Below are 23,395 nucleotides of genomic sequence, written 5' to 3'. Positions count from 1 at the left end.
TGTTTATAATGTTACTGTTCAGAAATACAAAAACCTGGTTTGAATCTATGGTTGGAAGTAATGCCACCAAACAACTAGAACATGTTTTCCTTCATGCATATAGACAAAACCTAGGGACAAATAAAACTGTACAGATAAAAATCAAGTGTCACAGAAAGATGTCTGTAAAGGTCTTGGTGGCATACACAATACTTTAAGGGTTTTAGAAATCAAGATACAATGCTGACAGCTTGACAGATCTCTGTTTTAGGTTAAAATCTTGCCAAATACCAGGATTAAATTCCTTGGAGGCTCTGTTGATAATACAAGTTTTGGAGGCTAGAAGTCTGTCATTGATTTACAAGAACTTCTCTAGGTGTTTATACTCTCAACAATCAGCATCAACCCTGGTGCAGTCAAGAATTTCTATGGAAATTAACATCCATTGCAAATCACAAGCTGGAAGATGGCAGGTAAACATGAGTAATATGTTCTTAGAAAATAATGAGGGAAAACATATTCACTGCTGGGCAAACACAAACCCCCATCATCTTACCTCAGAGGCATTGATGGCCAAAGCCTTCAGCAGGAGCCTGCTGGCATCCGAATGAAGACCATAATGAAACAAGAGGTTAGCAAGGTTGACCAGAGGGATGTCCTGATACTCATGTGGAGCCAAATTATATGCTTTTTGCAAACAGGTGATAGCAAAGGTGCTATTTCCAACTGCACGCCAGTACAATCCAGCTTCATTAAGCACAAGCCATAGAGGATCTTCTGGCTATAGGAGAGTCAGGGAAAAGGATAAAAACACCCACAAAAGAGGTGTCTCAAGAAGACAGAAATGTCTGCTCTTTAATAAGAAGCAAAGAGAACTCACTCTTGCATACTACATTGTTAAATGGATACAAATTAGACTTTGCTGTAACTATTAGCAGATTATTCAATCTGCTCCATTCTACTCAAATGGGCATGATTTACAGGCTGAACTGCAATTTAGTAGCAGCTGTTGCTCACACTCTACTCATATGAATGCTTTGTATCATGACCAAAAAATCCCTTAAAATGTACAAGTGATAATGGTTACTTCACTACAGGAAGCAATGCTTGAGGGCCACTTCAGAGTCTTAAAATTATACAAACACAGATCAGTGTAAAATGCTAGAATTTGAAAGTCAGGCAGCTATTAATTTACAGTTAGATGTGCTTCCAGGTCCTCTAACATTACCTTTCCCTGTCAATTTAAGGTTTCAGAGTTATTTTTTCTTAGATTTAGTTTTCTATTTGTCTTATGAAAGTTGACAACTGGCATGCATTAGATACTGTTTAAAGATTATAAAATAGTAAGCAATAAGTGAGAGCAGGTGAAAGAATGGAGGAAGTGTCAAATACACCTTGAATGTTCCTTCCTCCTCTTTAACCTGTAATAGCAAAAAGAAGCACTCAACCTAGAGGAGAAATAGCAGAATTTAAAAATACTGACAGGTTGACAGAGGTAGGTAAAACATCCACTTTCAGATGCACTTTGAAATTATTTTAGAAGCATGTTCTAGTTTTTAATATTTTCATCATTCTGTATTACCCAATTCTACAAAACATTTACAGCATAAAACCAGCACCAGAAATGGATGTTCAGTCCTACCTACATGTCTGAAGCCCAAATGCATGCCTCAGTAGGAAACATACAGCTAGGATTAAGGAAGCAAAACAGTGATACTATGTTGAGTTAGTAAGAACATTTTTGTTTCAGGTTTTAAAAAACCCCTCCCACAGAAGAGTTCTAACTATGGTTCTAGATGAACTGAAAGATATCAATATGATACAATATTCTTTGTTTGGAGTACCTTACATAATCTGTGATTTCAAGACTATTAAATGACCCTGTTTTGCAATGCACATACATAACATTACTTGCACGTTCTTCATTCCAAACTCCTCACCGAATTACTCTCCATTCACAGGTCTCAATGACCTCCCTAACTAAACCCTCAGCAAGTATTAGCATTCTGTCTTTCCCAATACAAAGATACTAACTGTGGCATTCCTGCTCTAAGTAGCTCATCATTAGCAAAGCAGGTAAAACACTAGACTGTTCTTACATCAGCAGGCAGAAAAGTTAAGGCTTTTAGCGTTTAGAATACTACAGTTAAACTAAAATACTAATGCACTGCACAGTATTAGACATGTATAGGGCTGTTCTGAACAACACAATAATAGGAATCAACTCCTACTGCTCATTTTTTTCTCCTGATTAAGACAAATGCACATAGTAAATGGTACTGATTGTAGACTAAAAAAGTATCTACACATAATACCTTGACACAACTTCTACAAGAAAGTTAAACTGAGAAATATCAACTTGACATGTCAAGAAGAGTCAACGTCTCTCTCAATGCTTCCTGTCATTTGACTCTCAAAGGCCCCACGCAAGATGGAGGTGGCATTCCACTGGGTTCTATACAGAGGCACATTCTTTGCCCCAGAGTGCTAATTATCCTGACAGAAGATTGACAGAGGGTTGGTTTCCTTGGAGGGAGAGTAGGGGAAAAAGCAGGGTAGTGGGAAGGAGGAGGAAAAGCACAAGGCAGGCACGCAGGAAGGAGTGGCAGACGGAGGAGTAGTTTCAAGCTACTTCCCCCAATTAAGCAAATGGCTCCCAGAATTAGCTAATATATTGCTGTTCCATATCCTTACAACATGAACAAGCAACTACAGGTTGTTTGGTCCACATTAAGTTAAATTAGATACTTCTCTATGTATTTCTGCCTTACTTGTAAACATGGCTTTTAAAGTTAGTTTCATCTCAGTTACAGGCAGCAAATAAACTCCTTTCTAGTGTGTCACTGACTACTTTAGAAGTATAAAAACAAATCTCGAGTAAGAATTCTGAATTCATCCCATGTGACAGAAGAACATACCTTTTTCATGGCATGATCTAGAAACGCTCCTATCTTCTCCAGTGTAACAGTTTCATTGTTGATACGAGAATGCAAAACCTGGAAGACAAAGATTTATTTTTCCACAAACAACTGAATAAATTTTACAGTCAAGATCTACAAGGGCCATTCAACACTTGCTTCCTTAAATTGCCTCTTTAGCAAAGAGACGATAAATATATTGTACTAAGAAGATGATGTGAACACATAACATTAAAGCAACCAATCTCCAGAATGCACTACAAAGTTAGTAGCTTAGTAGAATGTAGTAGCTCTTGGAAATGAATCATATCAAGTGATTGTTGGATTTAAAAGAAAGATGTGATTTCAAAGAGTAAATTAAGTTTACCATTTTGTGTGCTTTTGGTCATCATCTGAAAGAAGTCAAACAAGTTAACCCTTTCTCCAATACTATTAGAAAGAATTTGCCCACACTTTTCAGAAGTACTGATTAGCTTGAAATATCAAAATCTTTCATGATCTGAATACCATTTTTAATGCAATAAAAATGAGGATTTTGAACCAGAAGAGAACCAACAAGAAAACAACTCTTACTTGTCTTGCTTGATTGTCTGGCATCCTGAATTTCAAATCTAGATTAGTGTCTAGTTCCTTGACCAGTATGTTTAGAGATTCATTATTACGAGCATCAGTAATGGAAGAACAATCTGGTGCCTGTGCTTCTCCATGCTCAACAATATCTCCTGGGATAGTCAGTATTGGCTGAATCCTAGCAATAAGGAGAACCAAGACAAATTAACAGCATGTGCTGCATGTCATCATGTAGAAATACAACAATCTGCTAAGCCTCGTACTGCAGACTCCTCATGAGACACAAACTTCAAACACGAAGAACTCAAGGACCACCCTTCCCTTGAAAAGTAATTTATAAGGTCTTTACTTTCCATTTTTAAGCACAGAATAACAAGAACTATGAACAGTGCAGTAGAGGTAAGAGAAGGTTCTCATATTATGCCAGTAAGGATTCTATGACCTTTAGGACTAAACAGTTGTGTGATAAAAAATAGCTGAACTTCTACACAAGAACTTGATTTCAAAAACATCAAGAGGTAGCCAAATTATGTATAAAGAACATTCTAAGATGAAAACTGTTTTTCTCCAAAGGAAGTTGCTGGATGTTTTTAGATGGGAACCTTTAACATAAGCTCAGTACTAGTATTATAATGACTAGGTAGAACAAAACAGCTTTTTTACTAGCACTATCATAACTTAGGTGACTAGGGTATTACAACACTGCATTGATCTATGTAAGTTAGCTATTGCAGTACAGACACATTTATTTTATCCTATATAATAACAAATACTACTGACTCTTCCATGATTAACCTTATTTTCTACCTCTGTCCCAAAGGAATGAGCTGGAGTCTTCCACTCCTAATCCTTTCTTACTGTTTTCTGGTCTTCATCATTTTCTGTCATCATAACAAAAGCTAATAGGATGTATGTAATGCACAAGAGTTAACTGTAGTTATTAAATAGATGCTCACCTCATTCTCTCTCAAGGTTTGTTTTTTTTTTTTTTTTTTTTTTGTTAATATAGTTCACAAGACATTCAGACTTGTGCTTAAATCTTCATTCTGTCTGTGTTTAATGTGCTCACCCTGGACCAACAGTCAGGGAAGAATCACTCTCAAACTGGATCTGGCTGTTATACTTACAGCAAAGACAACAATCAAGGAAAATGCCTTCCTTCTGTGGAAAGGCCAGAAAACGAGGTTTGAACACCTCTGTGCTGTTGATTACTAACTGCATCCATCCTCTCCAGAAAGAAAATACTCTTCTCTCATAAAATAAAGAATTACAAATACAGCTTGTAAAAATCAACACTTGCCTGAACCCCCTGTTTTCTGGAGGCAAGAAATAAGTTGGCAGTTCTTCTGGGTCAGGAATTCTGGGGAAAGATTTCATGCATTCTGACCGCTGAGGCCAAAGAATATGCTGTTTGTCCTAAGGGGGAAAGGAATTATTTTTTAATATTTTCTCAACATTTTTAATATTCTAATGAATGAGATAATAAAAGAGATATTAAAGGATAACCTGAAGAAAAAAAACCCCAAAAAAGACCAAAACAAAACTGAGATCTTTATAGCTATTATTTTTCCATTTTTTTAACATCATCAGTTGAAATTTCTATCTTTAGCTGTACCACTTTACTTGCAGCAGATGTTTACAGAACAACTCCTTCTGTGCTCCAGTAGTTTCAAAGGATGGGAAACCAGTACAGAGAAACTAGACAGATGCTTGTATACTGAAGAAATTCAGAATGCTATATTCACCAGTGCTGTCACACATCAAAACTGTGGCCCAAACACTAAGAAGTTTCACAACAAGGAGAGGATTCATTTTCAGCCCTCCTCTGTGAAAGGGCAAAGCTCATCCTCTTCACTCACTCTGCTGGGTTCCACACTCCACACTGAAACAACAGAACGAGCCACAGGGGAAGACTGCAAGGACTGGCTGTGAACACTTTGGTTTGCATGAAGATCCAAACTCATGGATGTCATACTAGAAGTTGAAGAGTCTTCACCAAACTAGAAACAACAGAAAGACACATTTTAATAAAGGAAATGGTAAATTCCTTGTTGAATTTGTCCATGGTATTTCCCCTCCCCACTTATGTAGTTAAGCCTCACTGATAAGCTGAAATGTTGGTAGCAAAAAAAAAAAAAAAACAACAAACCAAGAATTTAAGCCTCTTGATCCACTCAGACCATGAAAGAGTAATATTCATACTATAAATAAGTCAATAATGAAAACACAAGGGTAAATCAAGGAAAAAATGCTAAAAGCAGATACTTGTAATAGGCCACCAAAAAATCTACTTATCTGGATTGCACAGCTTGAAATCAAGTCAGAATTGCTAAGACTCATGGCTTTTGAAATTATCTCAATAATCTGAACTTATAATAGGAAAAACAATCAAAGACAACAAGAAGACAACAGCAAAATTAAAAATAATTATTCCTATTTCTTAAACTAGTTAAGGGGATACTTCAGCACATACTCCACACTGCAAAATAAATGAAATCATAATCCTTATCTGCAGTTCTAACACAGCAGAGGTGTTTCTAAGGTGCCTGTCATTCTGGATTTTCAGTAGCAGTACACACCTTGCTCCCAGAACTTCTTAGTACTGTTGTACCAATTTTTCTTGGTGCAATCATAGGAAACTAGGGCTTTGGACTAAAATCAAGATTTTGATTTCAAGTAATTCTCTTTTCTAGGTAAAACAAAGCCTTTCACAATAAACCCTCTCTTATTTCTATGGTTCACAGTTTCTCAGCTTGTACTAGTATGAAAAGAAATACGCATTAAAATACTTTGCACTCTGGGAAAGAAAGACTAAGATTTCTCACCATAATTACCACACCCAAAATGTAACCCTTTTGTCAACTCTGAAAAAATTGAAATTATTTTTCTAATAAAGCAAACAGGATGTAACCCGAATCAGACAAACCTGAACATATTCCACATTTTCAAAAATGTCTCCGCGGTGGTAACGAACAGGCTGATCCCACTGACAGTGCAAGCTATGCTGCTGGTTGCCCAATCTGCAAATCTGGTGGTTCCCTGCAGAGCAGAAAATATTTTTTTATACTAGAGAAGTGTTGTTTCCGAGAAGACAAAAGACAGCACACAGTCAACCTCTCTGCCCCCAGTCTGGTCAATTCCTTTTTATTTACTCCATCAGCCCAGAGGAAATTCCAACCTCAAAAGACTCAAAAAGAAATCCCTGTTCAAGAATACTGCAATCACTTGTTTTAATAAGCAAAACACAAGAGCCACTCAGGATCATCTTGATATATAAAGAAGTTGTATCCTGACACTTACCTGAATATGTGCCATATTTCATTGTTTTAATGAGCATGAACACTAAAAAGTTGTACCTAATTGAGCTTCTTTTGCCATCTGTGTCTCATGAATGATGTTCCTCAAGATTTGTTCCTCCTGGATGAGCTTGTACTTGTCTAAAACATCTTGTTGCCTAAGGTAATGGTCATGCTGCTTTTGATATTCCTTTAATTCATTTAATGTTCGCTGAAGTGATCTTGGAAATTAAACAGAGAAGATTTACTTTGAATGCTTTCTAGAATATCACCTTTTCTTAAACTCTTGCACATTAACTCTAGGTTTCTTAAAGTTTTCTTATGCTTCATTCTATTGTATAATCAAAGAAATACAGAAATTTAAAAACAATTCTTCTTGAAATGTAAATAACTGCTGCAGCAGAACTACAGAAGTTAGACTGTATGCATTGCCACTGGGATATTTTAGTTACCTATGCTGGGCTTCCAATTTTTGCTCAAGTTTTTGCTGACATAGGACAGCATGCTTCCTTTTTACAGCTTGCTCAAACCCTGGTTTGGCCTGTAGAGCGTGATCATAACACAGGACTGAGTGGTTGTACTCTCCAAGCATCTGAAGAATGACCGAGAGAGAGAATTAGCCATTGTGCAGTAATATTTAACAAACAATACTCAGTTTTAAAGGAAGCCATTAACTGAAATTTTAATTTATGGTAACAAGCAGCCTGTCATTTCTGACACTCAAGCCACTCCATCTATTAAAGAAAGGCTGCGGAAGAATTTTACTGGAATTTATTTCCAGGTGCAGATAAAAGCCTTTGCTAATAGACAGACTTTTGAATAAAGGTATCTTGATAGAATCTTAAGCTTTAAGCATGGGATGCACGTGGAGCACAAGAGACACTAAAAGAGTAAACTATTACAAGTCAACCTCAAAAGATTAAGTAATATTTAATTTTCTTCAAGTCTTGGAAAATAAAGACTGTATTTACCGCATATATATTTCCTAAAGTGTAATAGCTGGTAAAGAAGTCACTGTAATCCAGAGCTGCATGAACCACAATAGCTGCATCTGCAGAGAAGTGAGCCCGGTGCAAAATATTTGCCAAATTTACCAGTGCAATGTCTTTATTTTGCCTAAAAGAAAAAAAGGAAATAAATAAGAAAAAAATTTAAAACTAACATTAAAGGAAAGTACGACTGTGTAAGAAACATGGACAAGGATACATTAATTTGCCTCTCACACATTAAAACATATCACTTGCTAGAAAAATGTCTCAACTATTTATATGCCTAGTATAGGACATAGAGACCAAGAACAAGTAACACACATTATTCCTTAGCATACTGTCTTAGAAACCAAAACCTGTTTACTAACCAGGGTAACCAGAAAAGCAATCTGAGAAGAAATCCTTATTAGCAATTCTTACCTTGAAGAAAAATGAAGGGCACGCATGGCACATTCTACTACTTGGTATGGCTCATTCTTTATTCGCCAGTAAAAAGAAGCCATGTTATAGAGCACCCAGGAAGAAGAGTTCTGCAGTAAAGAGAAACACATGAACTGCACTAACTATTAACACATGAACTAAAAGGTTAATCAGGGCTTTAATTACTATAGGATGAAAAGCTGAGCGCCAAAGTTGGAGCTCAGCTGCTCTAAGCTATCCTCCTCCACTGGAAAGCTGCCATTTGGCAACAGCTGTCAATGTTTAGGAACACTGAACTAGCATGCTAATGTATTAAAGAAACAGAATTTCTGCATTTCAGGAAAGTAAAAATACAAAATGAGGTGAAATGAGAGGTGACAGTAGTACGGTAGTTTCAGCATCAGCATCTAAGCTGGAGTTCATTTGAGGGTTCCTAGATTTTACAGGAAGACATTTAACGAAAATATATACACTTCAGTATGGTTATTTCTTCTTTGCTCTTCAAGTACCTGTATTTTTTGTTTTAAAACTCTGATTACCATGACAAAGCAATGAATGTGGCTTGCTAGACAACATAACTACATAAATCCTTAAAGATAACAGAAACTATCTATTTACTTACTGGCTTTGCTGATGCCTTCTCCTGCTTCTACTTGCCTATCAGAAAATGGTCTCAGTATGCGTTTTGAAACTGAACTGTAGACCAAAAATACATGTGCAAAACTGGATCTGACTGCTTGTATGAGGTGCATCTAAACTTGTGAGACCCTTCCAGCGCTCTTTTTTGTGCACCCAGCAAGATTACAGTTTCATACCTTCATAAGCCCCTCATAAATACGGTGACCTATTTCCTCTATACTTCTTCCCAGTCTCCGTGATAAGTATGTGAAGATTGGATCTTCTTTAGGTAACAGAGGTGCAGAAAGATTAACCCTTTCTTGGACACCCTGAAATAAAAATTGAATATAGGTATTTGCTGACACTTAAGAGTAGAAAATATAAACAAAAGCATGACTCCATGAAAACTTGTGGCTTGGTTATTATATTACAATCTTATCTTCCTTTCAAGAGCTTAAAGAGTAGAAAACATAAACAAAAACATGACTCCATGAAAACGTGTGGCTTGGTTATTATATTACAATCTTTTCTTCCTTTCAAGATCTCTGGGGATAGGAGAATTTCACCTCTAACAGATACTAATATATATTACTGCAGAAGGGAAAACAATGGAAGCCTTCTGCACAACTCTCTGCCTGTGAGTTCTACAGGGGAAATATTCCATTCTGGTAGCACTGTGTATCTGGCTTTTCAGTGGTAATTAGTGATATCGGTAGCTTTTAGCTACCGACATCACTAATTACCACTGAAGCAGTAAAGTCAGGGTTGTAAGGTTACATTCACAGGTGAAGTATCCCTACACCTCTTCTCTTTCTTCCTTCCCCAAGCACAAACATGCTTCTTTCAAAAATACATCCAGACCCAGGAACAGAGGTAAAAAAACTCCACTTAGTGTTTAGCTATAAGAAAATCCTTATTTGCAGATGAAAAGACTTGCAATAAAATAAGTATCAAGATAAAAGCACTAAAGCTGCATCTGCATTAGAAAATCTGCTCATATAATGCTGTTGACAAAACCAGTTTACCTACCACTCTTCTGCTGTAATTTTTCTAAAGCAGCTGAACTTTGTACTAGTAGGGAACAATTATCTCATCCTCTGGGTTAGGGCTTGGCATTCAGATACCAAACAGACATTCATGTTTGTTAGGAGCTACCAACAAAACTGCAAACAATTTTTTCATTCTGAATCTTCATACATTTTAATGACCCTGTTCAGCACTCTCCAAATTTCAACTGAGACAATTCACAAGCTAGTAGTAGTCCCAATGAAAGCTACCAATTTGCTAATGAAATGTGTTATGAAAACAAAAGACTCCATTTTCCTAAAAATGTCCTCTAAAATAAGGGAAAAAAAATAACAAAAGAGAAACTGTGTACCTGATGGAACAGGTATAACCTCTGATATGCAGGTACTTTTATCAGGGCCCAACTGTAGTTTTAAAAAAGTGTGAAGCAGTCTGGGAAGATTACAATACCTTTCAACCTTGAGTGAGAACTGCCAGTAGGAGTTTTCTATTCCTCTTCCTAATGGGGAAAAGTACTTACTTGCATTTGCTCACTTACCCGTAAGTGCTGAAAAGCATGAATACTGTATGGAAGATCTAGAACTTTTGTACAGTCTGGCTGCTGCAGGTCTGGAGGCACTGGGGACTTTGTGTCTATATAGTCTTCAGGGCTGAGGGCATAATAACATAACACAGCAGACTGCAGATTAAAATACTGCTGAAGCTCCTAAGAGACAGTATGGTAGCTGATACAGAGAGTACTCTGATTTAATCATTACAGAAATCCCCTGTTCAGGCACATTAGCCCATTTCTGTTTTATTCGGATGTCATGACTATAGAATAAAGTAAATAAATTTGTCTGCTTTACAGAAAATATCAACACTTGGATAGGCTCCAGAATGTATCAGGGTCAACCTAGTGTATCACTGCTATGATTAATGAAGTATCTGCCAGGCAAACGGCAATGCATGCAGACTCTTCAACTGAAACAAACAAGCCAATCCCAAATATGGGTGATGAGAAGTCCAAATGAAGGTGTATGACGATGAAATTGATCTTTTCCCACTTCAAGTACTCATGTGATTATGATAAAAAAAAACAACTAAAACAAAACAGTCATTCCTGAAGATGAATTTCCAATGAAGCTGAATGTCAAGGACACTGGCTGCTCATCCTTCACTTTGTAGACATGAGACAAAATATGACCAGAAAGTTCAACAGCTTGGTAATCAATGGAATTTCATTCAAATTTGAGTCAAGACAGTTTCCACTAAAATAAGCATCTAGCTCAAAACACTGAAAGCATACTCAAGCAAATTCAACCCCCTTCTACATGACATATTTCACTTCAATTCACGTCTGGTCATGTCAGTATGAAGAAACAGTGGTAGAACTGGGAAGAAAGGAAAAGTTCCAGGGCAGGGTTGGCATAGCCAGTTTGGGGGAAACAGCTTTTGTATGTTGTACCTGCTCAAAACTAGTGGCAGATGTTGTTTCAATTTTATTCCACAGTAACGTAAAACAAAAACTGCCATCAAAAGAAACTCAGTGCTGGTTACTTTTCACTTGTCTTTAGAGGTAGTGTTGATTTTTTTTCATTCAGTAAAAATCTCAGAATATAAAATACGTTATTAAAGCATCTTATTACCGGATATCTTTGCTCTCTAAGGTGATGTATGTGCCGTCATACAGATCTAGGTCCCCCAGGGGCACCTTTGCTTTAATGCAGTCTGGATCTTCTTTATTATGCCTTTGCTCCAGCCCTGTGTCTCTGTCCTCATTTTCCTCTATATGAATCTTTTGAGCAACTAACTGTTTCTGTAGGAAAAAAAAGGAAACAGAAGCATGTAACACCGATGAAAGCAAATGCTATAGTTGTTACAATTCAACAGTCCCACTTTTTCCTTAAAACAAAGTTCATCTGAAAAAAATCTAAAAAATTCTCATTAAATTTTGGGAATACTTTCTTATATTTTATAACATCTGTAGGACTTTTTTGGATTTGGATGGCATATAAATGCTTTCTTTAGAGATAATACAATTTGAATGAGCCCTTATTTCTCCTGTTTGCCTAAAAAGTGGGTTAGTAACATTCCAAATTCATAGTAGGGCACTTAGGAAAAGAAGAAATGGTTGCTACAAGTACATCAAATTTTTTCACATTTGGCCCCCTTTTTTCCACTCTAAGACCTTGTGGAAATAATATGAGACATTGCAACAAATCATCATCATTATCTTAACCAGTCAGTGTGCTAAGTACAACTGAAGAGGAGTACATGTAAATAGTACTGTACATGAATAGCTGTGAAATAAGAACACCTCCATTTTTAATTAAAGCCATACACATTTGATTACATGCTACTGTGAAACAATAGAGATACATATACTAGTAACAATTTGTACAAGAATTTTTCAAGTTATAATAGGTAACTTCTGCTGAAGGTCATTTGTGTACCAGAAGTAGGACATTAGTGATTTCCACACCCACAGCCCATGCCCCAAAAAGCTCACAAGTATTATTCTATCCACAGCTAAAACGTCCATCATCACAAAAAGGATTACACTCTGATGAGAAAGACTGGCTGAACACAGTCACACCAGGGGCAGTCCTGCTTGTTTTCCTTTCTCCTATTTCACCCATTCACCTAAAGCTACCTCTGGTGTGCGTTATCCCAATCTTAGTTAGTTGTCCCAGTCTGATAAAACCAAAGTTGGCACAAGAAAGGGGTGCATGGCCAGAAGGGCTGTGAGCTCTTTGCTTACCTAACCCCTATTATATTGAAACTTCAGTTTATCAGTTTGAAGTTCATTAAAGCCCTTTTCAAAAGGGTGGTCTCAGACCCCTTTTCAATAATAAATGGGCTTGAAGAAAAACAGAGATGATTTGCTCTGTGTTCTTCCAAAATATATCTAAAAACATTAAGATTTATGGCTAACAACAGGGAATGATAAAACTGGACACCACTTAGGAAAACTTGAGGCAAAAAAGTCTCGAGATCTGAAAAATTTTTCATCCTTTCATTGAAGGAGAACTTTGCCAACAATAAATTATTTTCACCATCTAAAACTATCACTATAAAGCCTATGAAAAAAAAAAAATCTGTATTTTCAGAATTAGTTAGTACTTAAATGTTATGCTTTACCTCCAGTTCTTTGAGGTAGTTAACTGTTGTTTCTTGTCTCATTAGTATTACCAAATCATGTGGGTTTCTCAAGTTCATTGGTGAATCCACCTGCAAGACATTTTAACAGTCCATCAATGCAACACACTCACCTAATTACAGTGATTTTAAAAGAAGGCAATTAAGTTCATTCAGTCACAGTTTGTTCAGAGGTTTTCTGTCCAGTCAATATTCATAGCATGTCCATTATGAGAATCCATACTTCAAACAACATTGTCATTTGAGAATCCAATTTAACCCATGCTTTAACTTTAAATCTACTTTATTTAAATCAGGCACTCAAGTTCTAAGCATAAGAGAAAATAAATTTCCACAACAAACATTACTAAGAGTACTTACTGCTGAAATACTAGATACCTTAAAATGCAATCACAAAAACTTATTTCATTTTGCAACTTCAAAATTCCTCCACCACGTCCCTCAAAAGGCATAAAGTAGTTCAGCTTAACTCCTCTCTGCAACTAATTTAACACACTGGCCTACCATTAGGATCTACTGCCTTCACGTTTAATAAGTAAAGTAACAAAATCAAGAGGGAAGCAGGGGAAGGCTGAAAACTCTGTTACAGAAGACCATGCTACAGCTTCTATAGCTATGCACAGGAGTTCACAGCTCCATGAAAGAAACTCACAGATAGAGCAGTTACACATCAGCCCCTAGCTGGGCTCAGCTAACTATGGCACTTCACCCCACAGCTGAAACACCCCAGCCTTGTCCTCATGCCAAACTCTGCTGTCTCACTGGGTGGGGGAAAGTCCCTACCGTGGAGAAGGTGGTGTAGCAGCAGCTGAGCTGATGCAAAGGCTCACTTCCAGGCTTGCAGCCCTGTTTCCTCCCAGGTGTCAGTGTGAGAGCAGTACACTTGGCTGCACACCAGCTGTGGTAACCACCAAGATCTCTTGGAAGCCAACCCAAACTCAGGAGCTGAACAGAATGTAACTCCCTCCTGGCTGTTTTGTGTGAACTAGCAAACTAAATTAGTTCATGAAGGTTTCAACGAGCATGAGAACAGAAACAAGGAAACAGGACTATGTGACGGCAGGATGAAAAGACAAGGTGACAAGGACAGCAACATCTCACACTTCTAACATGACTGTTAGATGGTCTACATTAAGACGTTTTTCCTGGATCTGCTCAGTTTCCATTCAAGTTTTCAGGATACAGAACCAGCTGCTGCATGAAGAAGTGAGCACTTACCTGTCTGTTAGCACTGATAAATGGGCTGTCCATGCCTGTGACATCTGTGCAAATTTGATGACATTACCATTTAATGCAAAAGTTTGCCATATATACAGGTGCAGGAGAACCTCTTGAGCTGAAGTTCTTCCTTTTTTGTGACCTTTCCAAACAGGATGGACAAATTTCTGTTACACTCTCTTGCTGCAGAGAACTGCATCTCCAAATATTTTCTGGTGATCTTAACATGTCCTGTCACCAGGTTACACCTTAGGCTGTACTCTCTTGGTTGTGAGTCAGACAAGCAGCTCAAATCTACTTTCTCTGGACTACTGACTGTGAAGTCTATGTTTTTTGCAAGATTCTTGACTGAGTGAGGACCTTGTCCTCTGAGATATAAACACTTGTTCCTTTTACTAAACCCTAAGCATGGTTTTGGCTAAATTTGGCTAAGTATTCCTTTCCAAAGCAAAAGCTGCAGTGCTTCTTTTAGTATGGAGCCATTTTGATGGGTGGCTGCCTACACAGTCCAAACAGTTATATAAAAAAACTAATTTTCTTCCTTAGCAAATTACTTCTCTCATATCACCACATGAATAGAAAATAGTGGGTGCTACTGACCCTGATCCATTTTTACACTGTGAATTTGGAGATTCTGGATTCAACTGTTGCAAACAAAGGATGACCAAGTACCCACCATGATGCAGAGAAGCACAGAAAATATGATTTAAAAAAAATCTAATGATTTTGTTAGTTGAAGTATTAAAGTCTACAGCATTTTATTCATGGTCCTATTTCCTATTTCCTCCTATGGGCCCTACCTCACTCTGAACTGGTTGCACACACAGTTATGCACTGAATGTAGCACCGGTTTATGCCTCACTTGCTAAAGAAACTACCATGGTATGTGCAAATGAATGAGAGATTAATTTGCAAAGAAAATAAGTTTCACTGTGTTTAAACCATTTCATTATTCATTTCAAAATAGAACTGCTCATCTGACATCTAAAGGCTGCTTGCATGATTCCACACAGTCATTGAGGGAAAAGTCAACCATCACCTCCACTTTCAGTGACAAACAGCATCTGGGCATTTTTGGAGAAAGTTACACAGGCATCACCAGTTAGAAAACCTTATTCTGAAAGATGAAGGATCTTGGCTTATCATTCATTCAGAAACAGAATGATATTCAGGGTCGCCTTCTGTTTTTAACTTTTGGTAAGACAGTCTCATGAGAAGTCTGAATTTAGTATTGGAGAATTTGGAGTGGTATGTTACCAACCCAGTGTGCGTGGGTTGACAGGAAAGCAATGCAGTAAGTACTACACTCCCATCAACTATTATCTGGCAGCAGAAACCAGTGTCAACAACGAAACTGCAATATCAATGAATTAATTCATAAAGTTATGGCAATCCACCAGGAAATCATCCCAGTTAAGGATATTTTTCTTTTAATCTCCAGATTTTTCCTTCCACATCTGACTCAGCTGGTCACCAGCAAATAAGTACTTTTTAATAACAGCAGAATCATTCAGCCTAGTAGAAAGTTAACCGTACCGGTGTGTAAACACAAAGCTCCTACCACAGAATTTTAGTAGTTGCATTGGGTTTGCATGGCAAGGGGTGCCTTCTGTGAGAAGGTGCCAGAAGCTTCCCCTAAGTCTGACAGACTTCAGCTGGCTCTGAGATAGATTTGCTGCCAAGGCTGAGCCCATCAGTGACTGTGGCAGTGCTGCTGTGATAACGCATTAAGAAGGGAAAAGAAGTTATTGTGGCCAGAAAAAAGTAAGAATATGCAAGAGAAGCAGCTCTGTATATACCAAGGTCAGTGGAGAAGGAGCTCCAGGTGCCAGAGCAGAGATTTGCCAGCAGCCTGTTGTGAAGACCACAATGAGGCAGGCTGTCCCCTGCAGCCCATCAGGGAGCAGAGATCCATGTGCAGCCTATGGAGGACCTCACACTACAGCAGGCGGATACCCAAAGGAGGCTGTGAACCTGTGGAAAGCCCACACTAGAGCAGGACTTTTGGCAGGACCTGTGGCCCTCCAGGGATCCACACTGGAACAGCCTGTTCATGAAGGATGGCATCTTGTGGGAGGGACCCTGAGCTGGAACGGTTTGTGACAGCCCATGAGAAGGAACCACACTGGAGGAGTTCATGAAGGACTTTCTCCTGTGGAAAGGACATGACACTTGAGAACAAGAAAGAGTTCTTCCTTGGAAGAGAAGGAGTACTTCTTGCAGGAAGCTGTGGTAAAATCACTCTGTGATGAACTGACCAGAATGCCCATTCTTCATACTCCTGTACCACCCAGGGAGGAGGGGATAGGGAAGCAGAAATTAAGTTAAGTCCAGAAAGAAAAAGATGGGTTGAGGGAAGGTATTTTTAAGATTTGCTTGTATTTCTCATTACCCTACCATGATCTGATTTGTAATAAATTAACTAATTTCCTCAAGCTGAGTCTGTTCTGCCTGTGGGGTAACTGGTGAGGGACCTCTCCCGGTCCTTATCCAAACTCTTGAACTTTCTCTTGTATTTTCTCTCCCCTGTGCAGCTGACAAGAGGAGTGATGAAGCAGCTTTGGTGGGCACCTGGTAAGCTCTTCATTACTCCCTTTTCTGTAGTGACAGACAGATGGCTTTTGAACTGAAACTTATTAATCTCAGATCCAGTCAGCAACACTGTGAAGACTTACAGTTCATTATCCAGCTTTTTACAACACCCATCTCTACATCAAACACGTTTTCTTCATGGTGCCAAAGATTTCTACAGGAGGAAAAAGACAAAGCTGACATACTGAGCTGTGAAGAGCACCAGTACTGTGTTTGCCATTGAGGGCAGTAGTGACACCTCATGAAGAATACACGAGTAAGTTGCAAACAAAGGTTTGCATCTGCATAACTTGCACAGTGCAGATATGAGTAGCAGCAGTGATAAAGATAAGTGGGAAGCAAGATGTGCTGAAGTCAGGAAGACACACTTGAAGCTCTGCAGCGCTTGTCACACGGATTCTCACACTTCCCTCATGCTGCTTGTGCTCGAGTTCTACCTGGCATCTTCCTCCTTTCCTGTGCAGCCACGTCCCCAAACCAGGAAAATTACACCCTGAATAAAACCACAAAATAATGAGAACTTTCTTGTGAGATGCTGCTTATTAAAATTCAAAGAGAAAACTTGTCAATTCTTTAGTCAGAAATACAATAGTCCAAATAAAAGACATTTGATGGCTACCTAGAGACTGTTCTGGATTATTCCCCTTCCTTCCCACAACAAGACTCTAGGTAGATTTCAGAGGATACTGGTTTCACTCAGACTCATGTAATGCTTGTGCTCTTACCAACACTTGCCACCTTCACCCCTTCATGCAAAGTCTGTTCTGCCTTGTCACCTGATTCGGGAGTCAGACGAGTGAAAAATACTCAGATCTTGTGACTTGGATCATGTTTTTCAAAACATGAGCAACTCTCCATAAGGCTCCTCTGGGATCAAACAGAACAGACATCAAGATGCACAGCAAACACAGCTTCATGGTGCCGAGAGTGGAGACTCCTGCTCCAGCACAGATGCTTTGTCCAACTCACTCATTTTTAACTCAAAGTGTTTCACTGATGGCACAGCACCACATTCATTTACTCTTCCTCCAAAGTGCTGAAACTGTGACATGCAAGATGAAGTGCTTGAAATGCAAGAATTTGACTTCAATTCCAACACAGTAAACAGGGAAAAAAAGTTGCGCTGAAAAGCTTTCTTTGAACCTTTGACAGCTACTGTAGTTACACTGCAGAAAGCCTGCCAGTAAAACACTTTTAGAAGAAGTGTTCTCTGTTCAACTTTGCCCAAAGGTGAAAGTTTCTTTACAAACCACAGATCAAATTTATTCACTGTCACAAAGTACACCAAGAACCTGATTCAGCAAGAAACACATAGAATTTGGGTAATGAAAAAAGACATCGAGTTGAATCAAACCCTGAAGTTTTAGAGTCCCCTATGTTACCTCCATATATCAAATTCTCTCAGCAATTAGACTTGCAAGTTTTGCCAAACCTTCCAGCATATTTTTCCTAACAATCCAGTTACATTGCACCAGGAAGTACTTTTTTTTTTTTAAATGTGGGCCAATGAATGCTTCAGTCAACTATTTTTAAGTAAGGCTTTTTTTAAAAGTAATGTGGAAACCCCACTGTTAACTGAGGCGCAGGCACAGCAAAATCAGAATTGCTGTTAGTGCCTCTGCACGTCCTATAAGCATTACACTACATGCAGAAGGCACATTATTGGAGAAAAAGCTGAAAACACACTGTACCAAATCATGGCATACAGAAATATGGGCTCCCCATATTTGTTTTATAGGGAGTGGATGTTTTGTCACTGTACAAAATAAAGGCAATTCCCCCTCCAACAGGGTTGAACTTGCAGTCTTGAGGGGGAGCCAAGGATCTGAAAACTGGTGCTTTTCTTTTGGTATATTCTTGCTGTCTTGAGATACTTTACATTCCAACATGATGCTACATGGCATTTCTGAGGAAGCTGCGAAAAAAACTACAGGTTTCAGTGCAAGACAAACTACAAAACTGGAAAATAAATTCTTTGACTCATCCAAATGATGAGTAGGCAGTGTCAGAAGACACTTGTTCCAAGATTGTCACTTGAAAAATTCACACAGAAAAATGATGTTGAAATAGGTTTTTATAAGTATTGAGCCATTTAAAAGCTTACTGCTCCAGAACCTGTTAACAAACAGCACTAGATATTTTGATATTATTAATACTAGCTGTGCTACAGGGAAAACACAAATTTTAAACAGTTGTAGCACTTCAGAAATAAAACCAAACAAAGTTGCAGTATTACTGAATAGCTCCGCTCAACTGAGAGCACACAAGCTATGAATATCCTAGGTAACAGATCTAAATACATCAAAGGGAAACAAGACTTTACTTGGAACACCATGTGTCCAATGTGCTGCTAGTCATATTTAAGGGTACAAATTTCCAACCTGTATATTCTAGTTCTTATATTCTTCAGTAGCCATATGCTCAGCTGAATCAAAACAAGAGATGGAGAGATCATTCAGATTACATCTGTAAGTACTTTTTTTCATAAAAGCAGACTAGTTCTTGATTTCTCACTGCCAAATCCTAAAAATTTCAAGTATTCTAATACTGAAAATACAGACAGGAAGACTAATTATTAGACTTAGAAGACATTAAAAAAGATTAACCCTGAGCAGTAACTTCTTCAGCAAATGAACAACACAAAACCCATTAATTTTTTCTGTTAAACTTTGAGGGAAATTACTTTATCCAGCAGTGTATTTTTAAAGCAGGCAGGTACATGTAAGAACAATGGATTTCAGAATCTTGCTGACTCTGCTCTTTTGGGCTTTGGTGGGGTCTTCATGCAAACACGTTCTTGGGCCAATTCCAAGGCTACCCTTCAGCTGTGAAGCTCACAATACAGGGAAGGCATTCCAGGCATGAAGCGTAACTCTCACCACAGAATAGCTAGTTTTAAACAGCTGATTTGTATAATCTTTTCAGATTGTCCAATCCTTATTTTAAAGGTGACAGAAAACAGGAAATCAAAATGTGAGGATCCTAAGAGAAATGGGACCTGGGAACACACAGTGTCCAGAGGACAAAGGCTGTATGAAAACCAGGAGCTGGGGAATGAGCAGGACATGCCTACACATGGTCAGAGCTACTGCTACAGCATTCTGGACTTACAGCCTGAACTGCCTTGGTGTGTACTACCATGCCCAGCTAAATCCAGGCATCTCTGCACTAAAGCTTTTCTGTCAGCAGTCAAAACCTGGCATAAGGTTACCTGCTGGACTGTGGCAGCTGTGAGGGGCACAGCCACCAACTGTGGCTGCAGCTCAGCAGCCCTTGGGATCTGCCTCTTAGCTCGTCCACCTCAGATGCAAATCTCTGACTGCTGAGTCGAAAGCAGTGGAAGCTACTTCTCTACCATGGCTCCACCAAATGAAGCATTTGCATTTCTCATGCCACATACAGGCTACCACAAGGCCTATTTTTATAAATTTGAATCTAGTCGTGATGTTGACAGTGACACAGACACACACCGGCTGTGCTCTCCTGGGAAGCTTCACCCTGCAGGTAAAGTGCAGTTCTAAATGCCTACCTGGAAAAAGGACATTAAGCAATTCAGCCATCCACAAAACATTCAGGTTAAAAAATTTATTATACACTTATGTAAAGGCAGAAAATTTTAAGAAAAATTTTTTAAACTACTATTTTTCATAGCACATGAAGGCCTGTGGTCCTCTGGTGATCAAGAGAGAAGTTCTAAACCGGAACAAGTTTTTCTTTTCTTAAAAAAAACCTTACCTATGCCTCAGAACCATTCTGCTTCAGCTCATCCTAGGGATAGGATAACATCTAATAAACTACAGAACATTCAAACCAACCAGCCCAGGTGTTTTGCACACCCTCATAAGGAGGGACTGACAACTGTTTTGGGGAAGACATAGCTCCACCTTACACACTTTAGTAAAAATGAACTTCTTTTTGCGTATGCAAAAATTTGTGCGTAGGTTTTTTTGTTTCCTTGTTTTTGTTGTTAAGTTTTTGGTTGTTATTTTTTTGTTTGTTTGTTGTTGTATAGCACACAATAGACTTGGAAGGATAAGAAACTCAGTCAAGTAGGAGTTCATACAACCAAGCAAACTGACCTTTAGAGTAAGAGCAAAGCAAACATTCATCTGTCATTTTCAAGATAGGACTGAGCGACTACTTAATGTATCACAGAAGATGCTTTTGTGAGCAGCAAATAGCTTTTTATTTGGCTGCACTAGAAAGAATCTCAGCTTTCCTTGGGTTTGGATGGGTGCTTTTCCCGTATTCTTGAGCATATGGTCCACTGCTCTCATCTCAACCTGTTAGCATACATGTGCACTCAGATGCCAGACAGAGCAATGCATGAACTAACTCTAAAGCCATCCATGAATCCACTTGCCTTGCTGCTGCCTGAGGTGCACTTGCAATCAAATCTGCAACCAAATGACCAACTGGTAGGTGCTGTCTCTCCTCTCTACTGGACTAAGCCAGAGTGAAGCACACTACAGCACTGCAGGAAATTCAGATGTCACATTCATTGAGCAGCTGCTTGTCTTAGTTCCAAGTAAGTTAGCCAGCAATGCTCTTTGACTCTCCAGATCATCTCTCATGAACTTCAAAACATATGACAACACATTAAAACTAAAACAACTTTTTGCCAACTCAGATTTCTTGCCAGGGGCTCTTTGCTCCTGACAACACTTTCCCAATCCTGCTTTGGATCATCTGCCTGGAAATGTTCTGTCCTTCGTTTAATTATTCTGACCTAACTTCTTCAGAGCTCACAGCAGTCCACAAAAAGGCAGCCCTTTGAGTCCCCACTACTTGCTCAGTTTTAATCACCTCCATCAAGGCATCTCTAGGAAGACCCCACCTCTGCTCTCGTAGGTCAGGTCTCTGAGCCATGGTAGCAGCTGGTCCCCACCATTAAAGCCACGAATGACTGTATTCTGCATTGCATTTCATCTGCCAATTGTCTGTCCTCTCTTCACACTGAGTTTCTCTCTTCTCTGGAAGTACACTAGTACTTCTGTAGAGCAACTAGCTTCCCTACTGGCAGAAAAGCACTGTCAAAAATCAGTTATATATTACCCTGAACTTTATACTGTGAGTTGTGAAATGGCTTGTAGACATGTGCACTGAGCAGATATAATCTCATTAAAAAGAGACGATTAGTCAGTCTCTGGCTTTGTAAGAGCACACACCTGAAGGTAGACTCAGACTAAAAGAAGAACATGAACTGATCCAGAGAATGATGCCTTTGATCTGAAAACCAGCTACTATAGCAACAGATACAGCTTGATGTCTTTTTCTTGATGGCTGAGACTCTGAAATATTGTATGCACTGCTAGTAATTTGTTTTGTCATTTAGAAATGCTCACTAGAAACTTGAAGAGTGCCTACTTAGCAAGTACTCCTGTTTAATAGATGAGATCTTGATGATATATGGAAGATTGTTCGGTCTGTGTTAATTTTGCCATTGCTGTTAGGTTTTTGGAAATCAAGGCTGAGCTAGGGTATTCCTGTGGTCTTGGGTCACAGAAAAGTCAATCTCACTCAAATGCTTGAATATAGTCTCATATTAAATGCTTGCACCCTTGCTGCACTGTAAGGAGAAACAGCTAAGAGAGATTTTAGGTCAATAATGTATAATAATCTCACCTTTCTTCTCTCAAACACATTTCAGCAACTGTATTTTGTATTTAGGTCAGGATCCATGACTCCTGCTGCCAGCTCCTCACCCACAGGTCCCGCACTTTGGTAACAAGGAAAACAAAGCTCACAGTAGCAAACTCAAAGCTACAAGGAAGTCACTTGTCACTGGTGCTCATCTGCATTTCCACTGATAGTGGCTCATTTAGCAGTGGGAATGTCTGGGTCTTACTATCAATTAAGTTTTGCCTACCTCTTAATTACATAAGCTTCATTCAGATAAAATGAAGTAGTCCAAGTGAAGGTCAAGCCTGTGCCTCCCTAAAAAGCTGGCAATCTTTGAAGATGTGTTTCAGACTTTAAGAATGCTAGTATTTCCAAAATTAAATCATATAAATGCTGATTAATATCACCACTCTCTGCCACCAGCAGCCACTTCCAGTCAGAGACTGCTGCGCTGGAAGCACTGCAATGATCAGTGCAAGGTCCAACAACGGCTGACCACCAGCAACATCCCGCAGGGATCAATACCAATCATTACTAACACAACTCTTTACTACTGACAGCGATAAAAAAGAACCACAAGCTTGGTGTCCTCTGCAAGCGTGGGAAGCGTGGCCATTGCAAGACAAGGTGGAGGAGAATGGGTTGACAGGGACCTATCTCATGAACTCATCAACAGCAGCCACAAGCCCATGGGATGAAATAGCCCCGTGCAGCAGGAAAGGCTGGGGCTGAAAGAAAAACAACTTTCCAGAAATGACATTTGGGAGGGGAGAAAGCTGGTGGTGAGGCAGCTGCGAGCCCTGGCAGCTGAGGCAGCCAACTGCACCCTGGGCTGCAGAGGTAAGGCTGGAGCCCACTGGGCAAGGGGTCTGATCGTGCCCCTCCAGCAGGCACCCATGGGAAGGTGCCTGCTTCAGCTCTCTGTCCTGACTCTGAGGGCCAGCAAAGCCCTCGTGAGGTGGTGAGGGCCCTGGAGCACATAACATGCAGAGATTTCCACTGCCAA

At 39.1% G+C, this 23,395-nt stretch overlaps 1 protein-coding gene across 2 annotated transcripts in view; it reads right to left on the bottom strand.

The window, feature by feature from the left end:
* The window catches only part of TTC17 (tetratricopeptide repeat domain 17), a 55,409-nt gene that overhangs the window by 29,231 nt on the left and 2,783 nt on the right, over positions 1-23,395 (bottom strand). For both annotated transcript variants that reach the window (XM_041395818.1, XM_041395825.1), the window contains exons 2-15: positions 12,940-13,029; positions 11,445-11,614; positions 10,355-10,466; positions 8,988-9,119; positions 8,173-8,282; positions 7,735-7,879; positions 7,216-7,355; positions 6,824-6,984; positions 6,394-6,506; positions 5,327-5,467; positions 4,768-4,883; positions 3,471-3,645; positions 2,898-2,975; positions 536-760 (exon numbers count right to left, since the gene is read on the bottom strand). In XM_041395818.1, the coding sequence (XP_041251752.1) occupies positions 536-760; positions 2,898-2,975; positions 3,471-3,645; positions 4,768-4,883; positions 5,327-5,467; positions 6,394-6,506; positions 6,824-6,984; positions 7,216-7,355; positions 7,735-7,879; positions 8,173-8,282; positions 8,988-9,119; positions 10,355-10,466; positions 11,445-11,614; positions 12,940-13,029 (1,908 nt within the window). The remainder of the gene's footprint in view (positions 1-535; positions 761-2,897; positions 2,976-3,470; positions 3,646-4,767; positions 4,884-5,326; positions 5,468-6,393; positions 6,507-6,823; positions 6,985-7,215; positions 7,356-7,734; positions 7,880-8,172; positions 8,283-8,987; positions 9,120-10,354; positions 10,467-11,444; positions 11,615-12,939; positions 13,030-23,395) is intronic.

Source organism: Onychostruthus taczanowskii, unplaced genomic scaffold, assembly GCF_017590055.1.
Source record: "Onychostruthus taczanowskii isolate IOZ18803 unplaced genomic scaffold, ASM1759005v1 scaffold1, whole genome shotgun sequence".
Lineage (NCBI taxonomy): Eukaryota > Metazoa > Chordata > Aves > Passeriformes > Passeridae > Onychostruthus > Onychostruthus taczanowskii.
The sequence above is the reverse complement of the archived record's forward strand: the minus strand, read 5'-3'. Positions and strand labels throughout refer to the sequence as shown.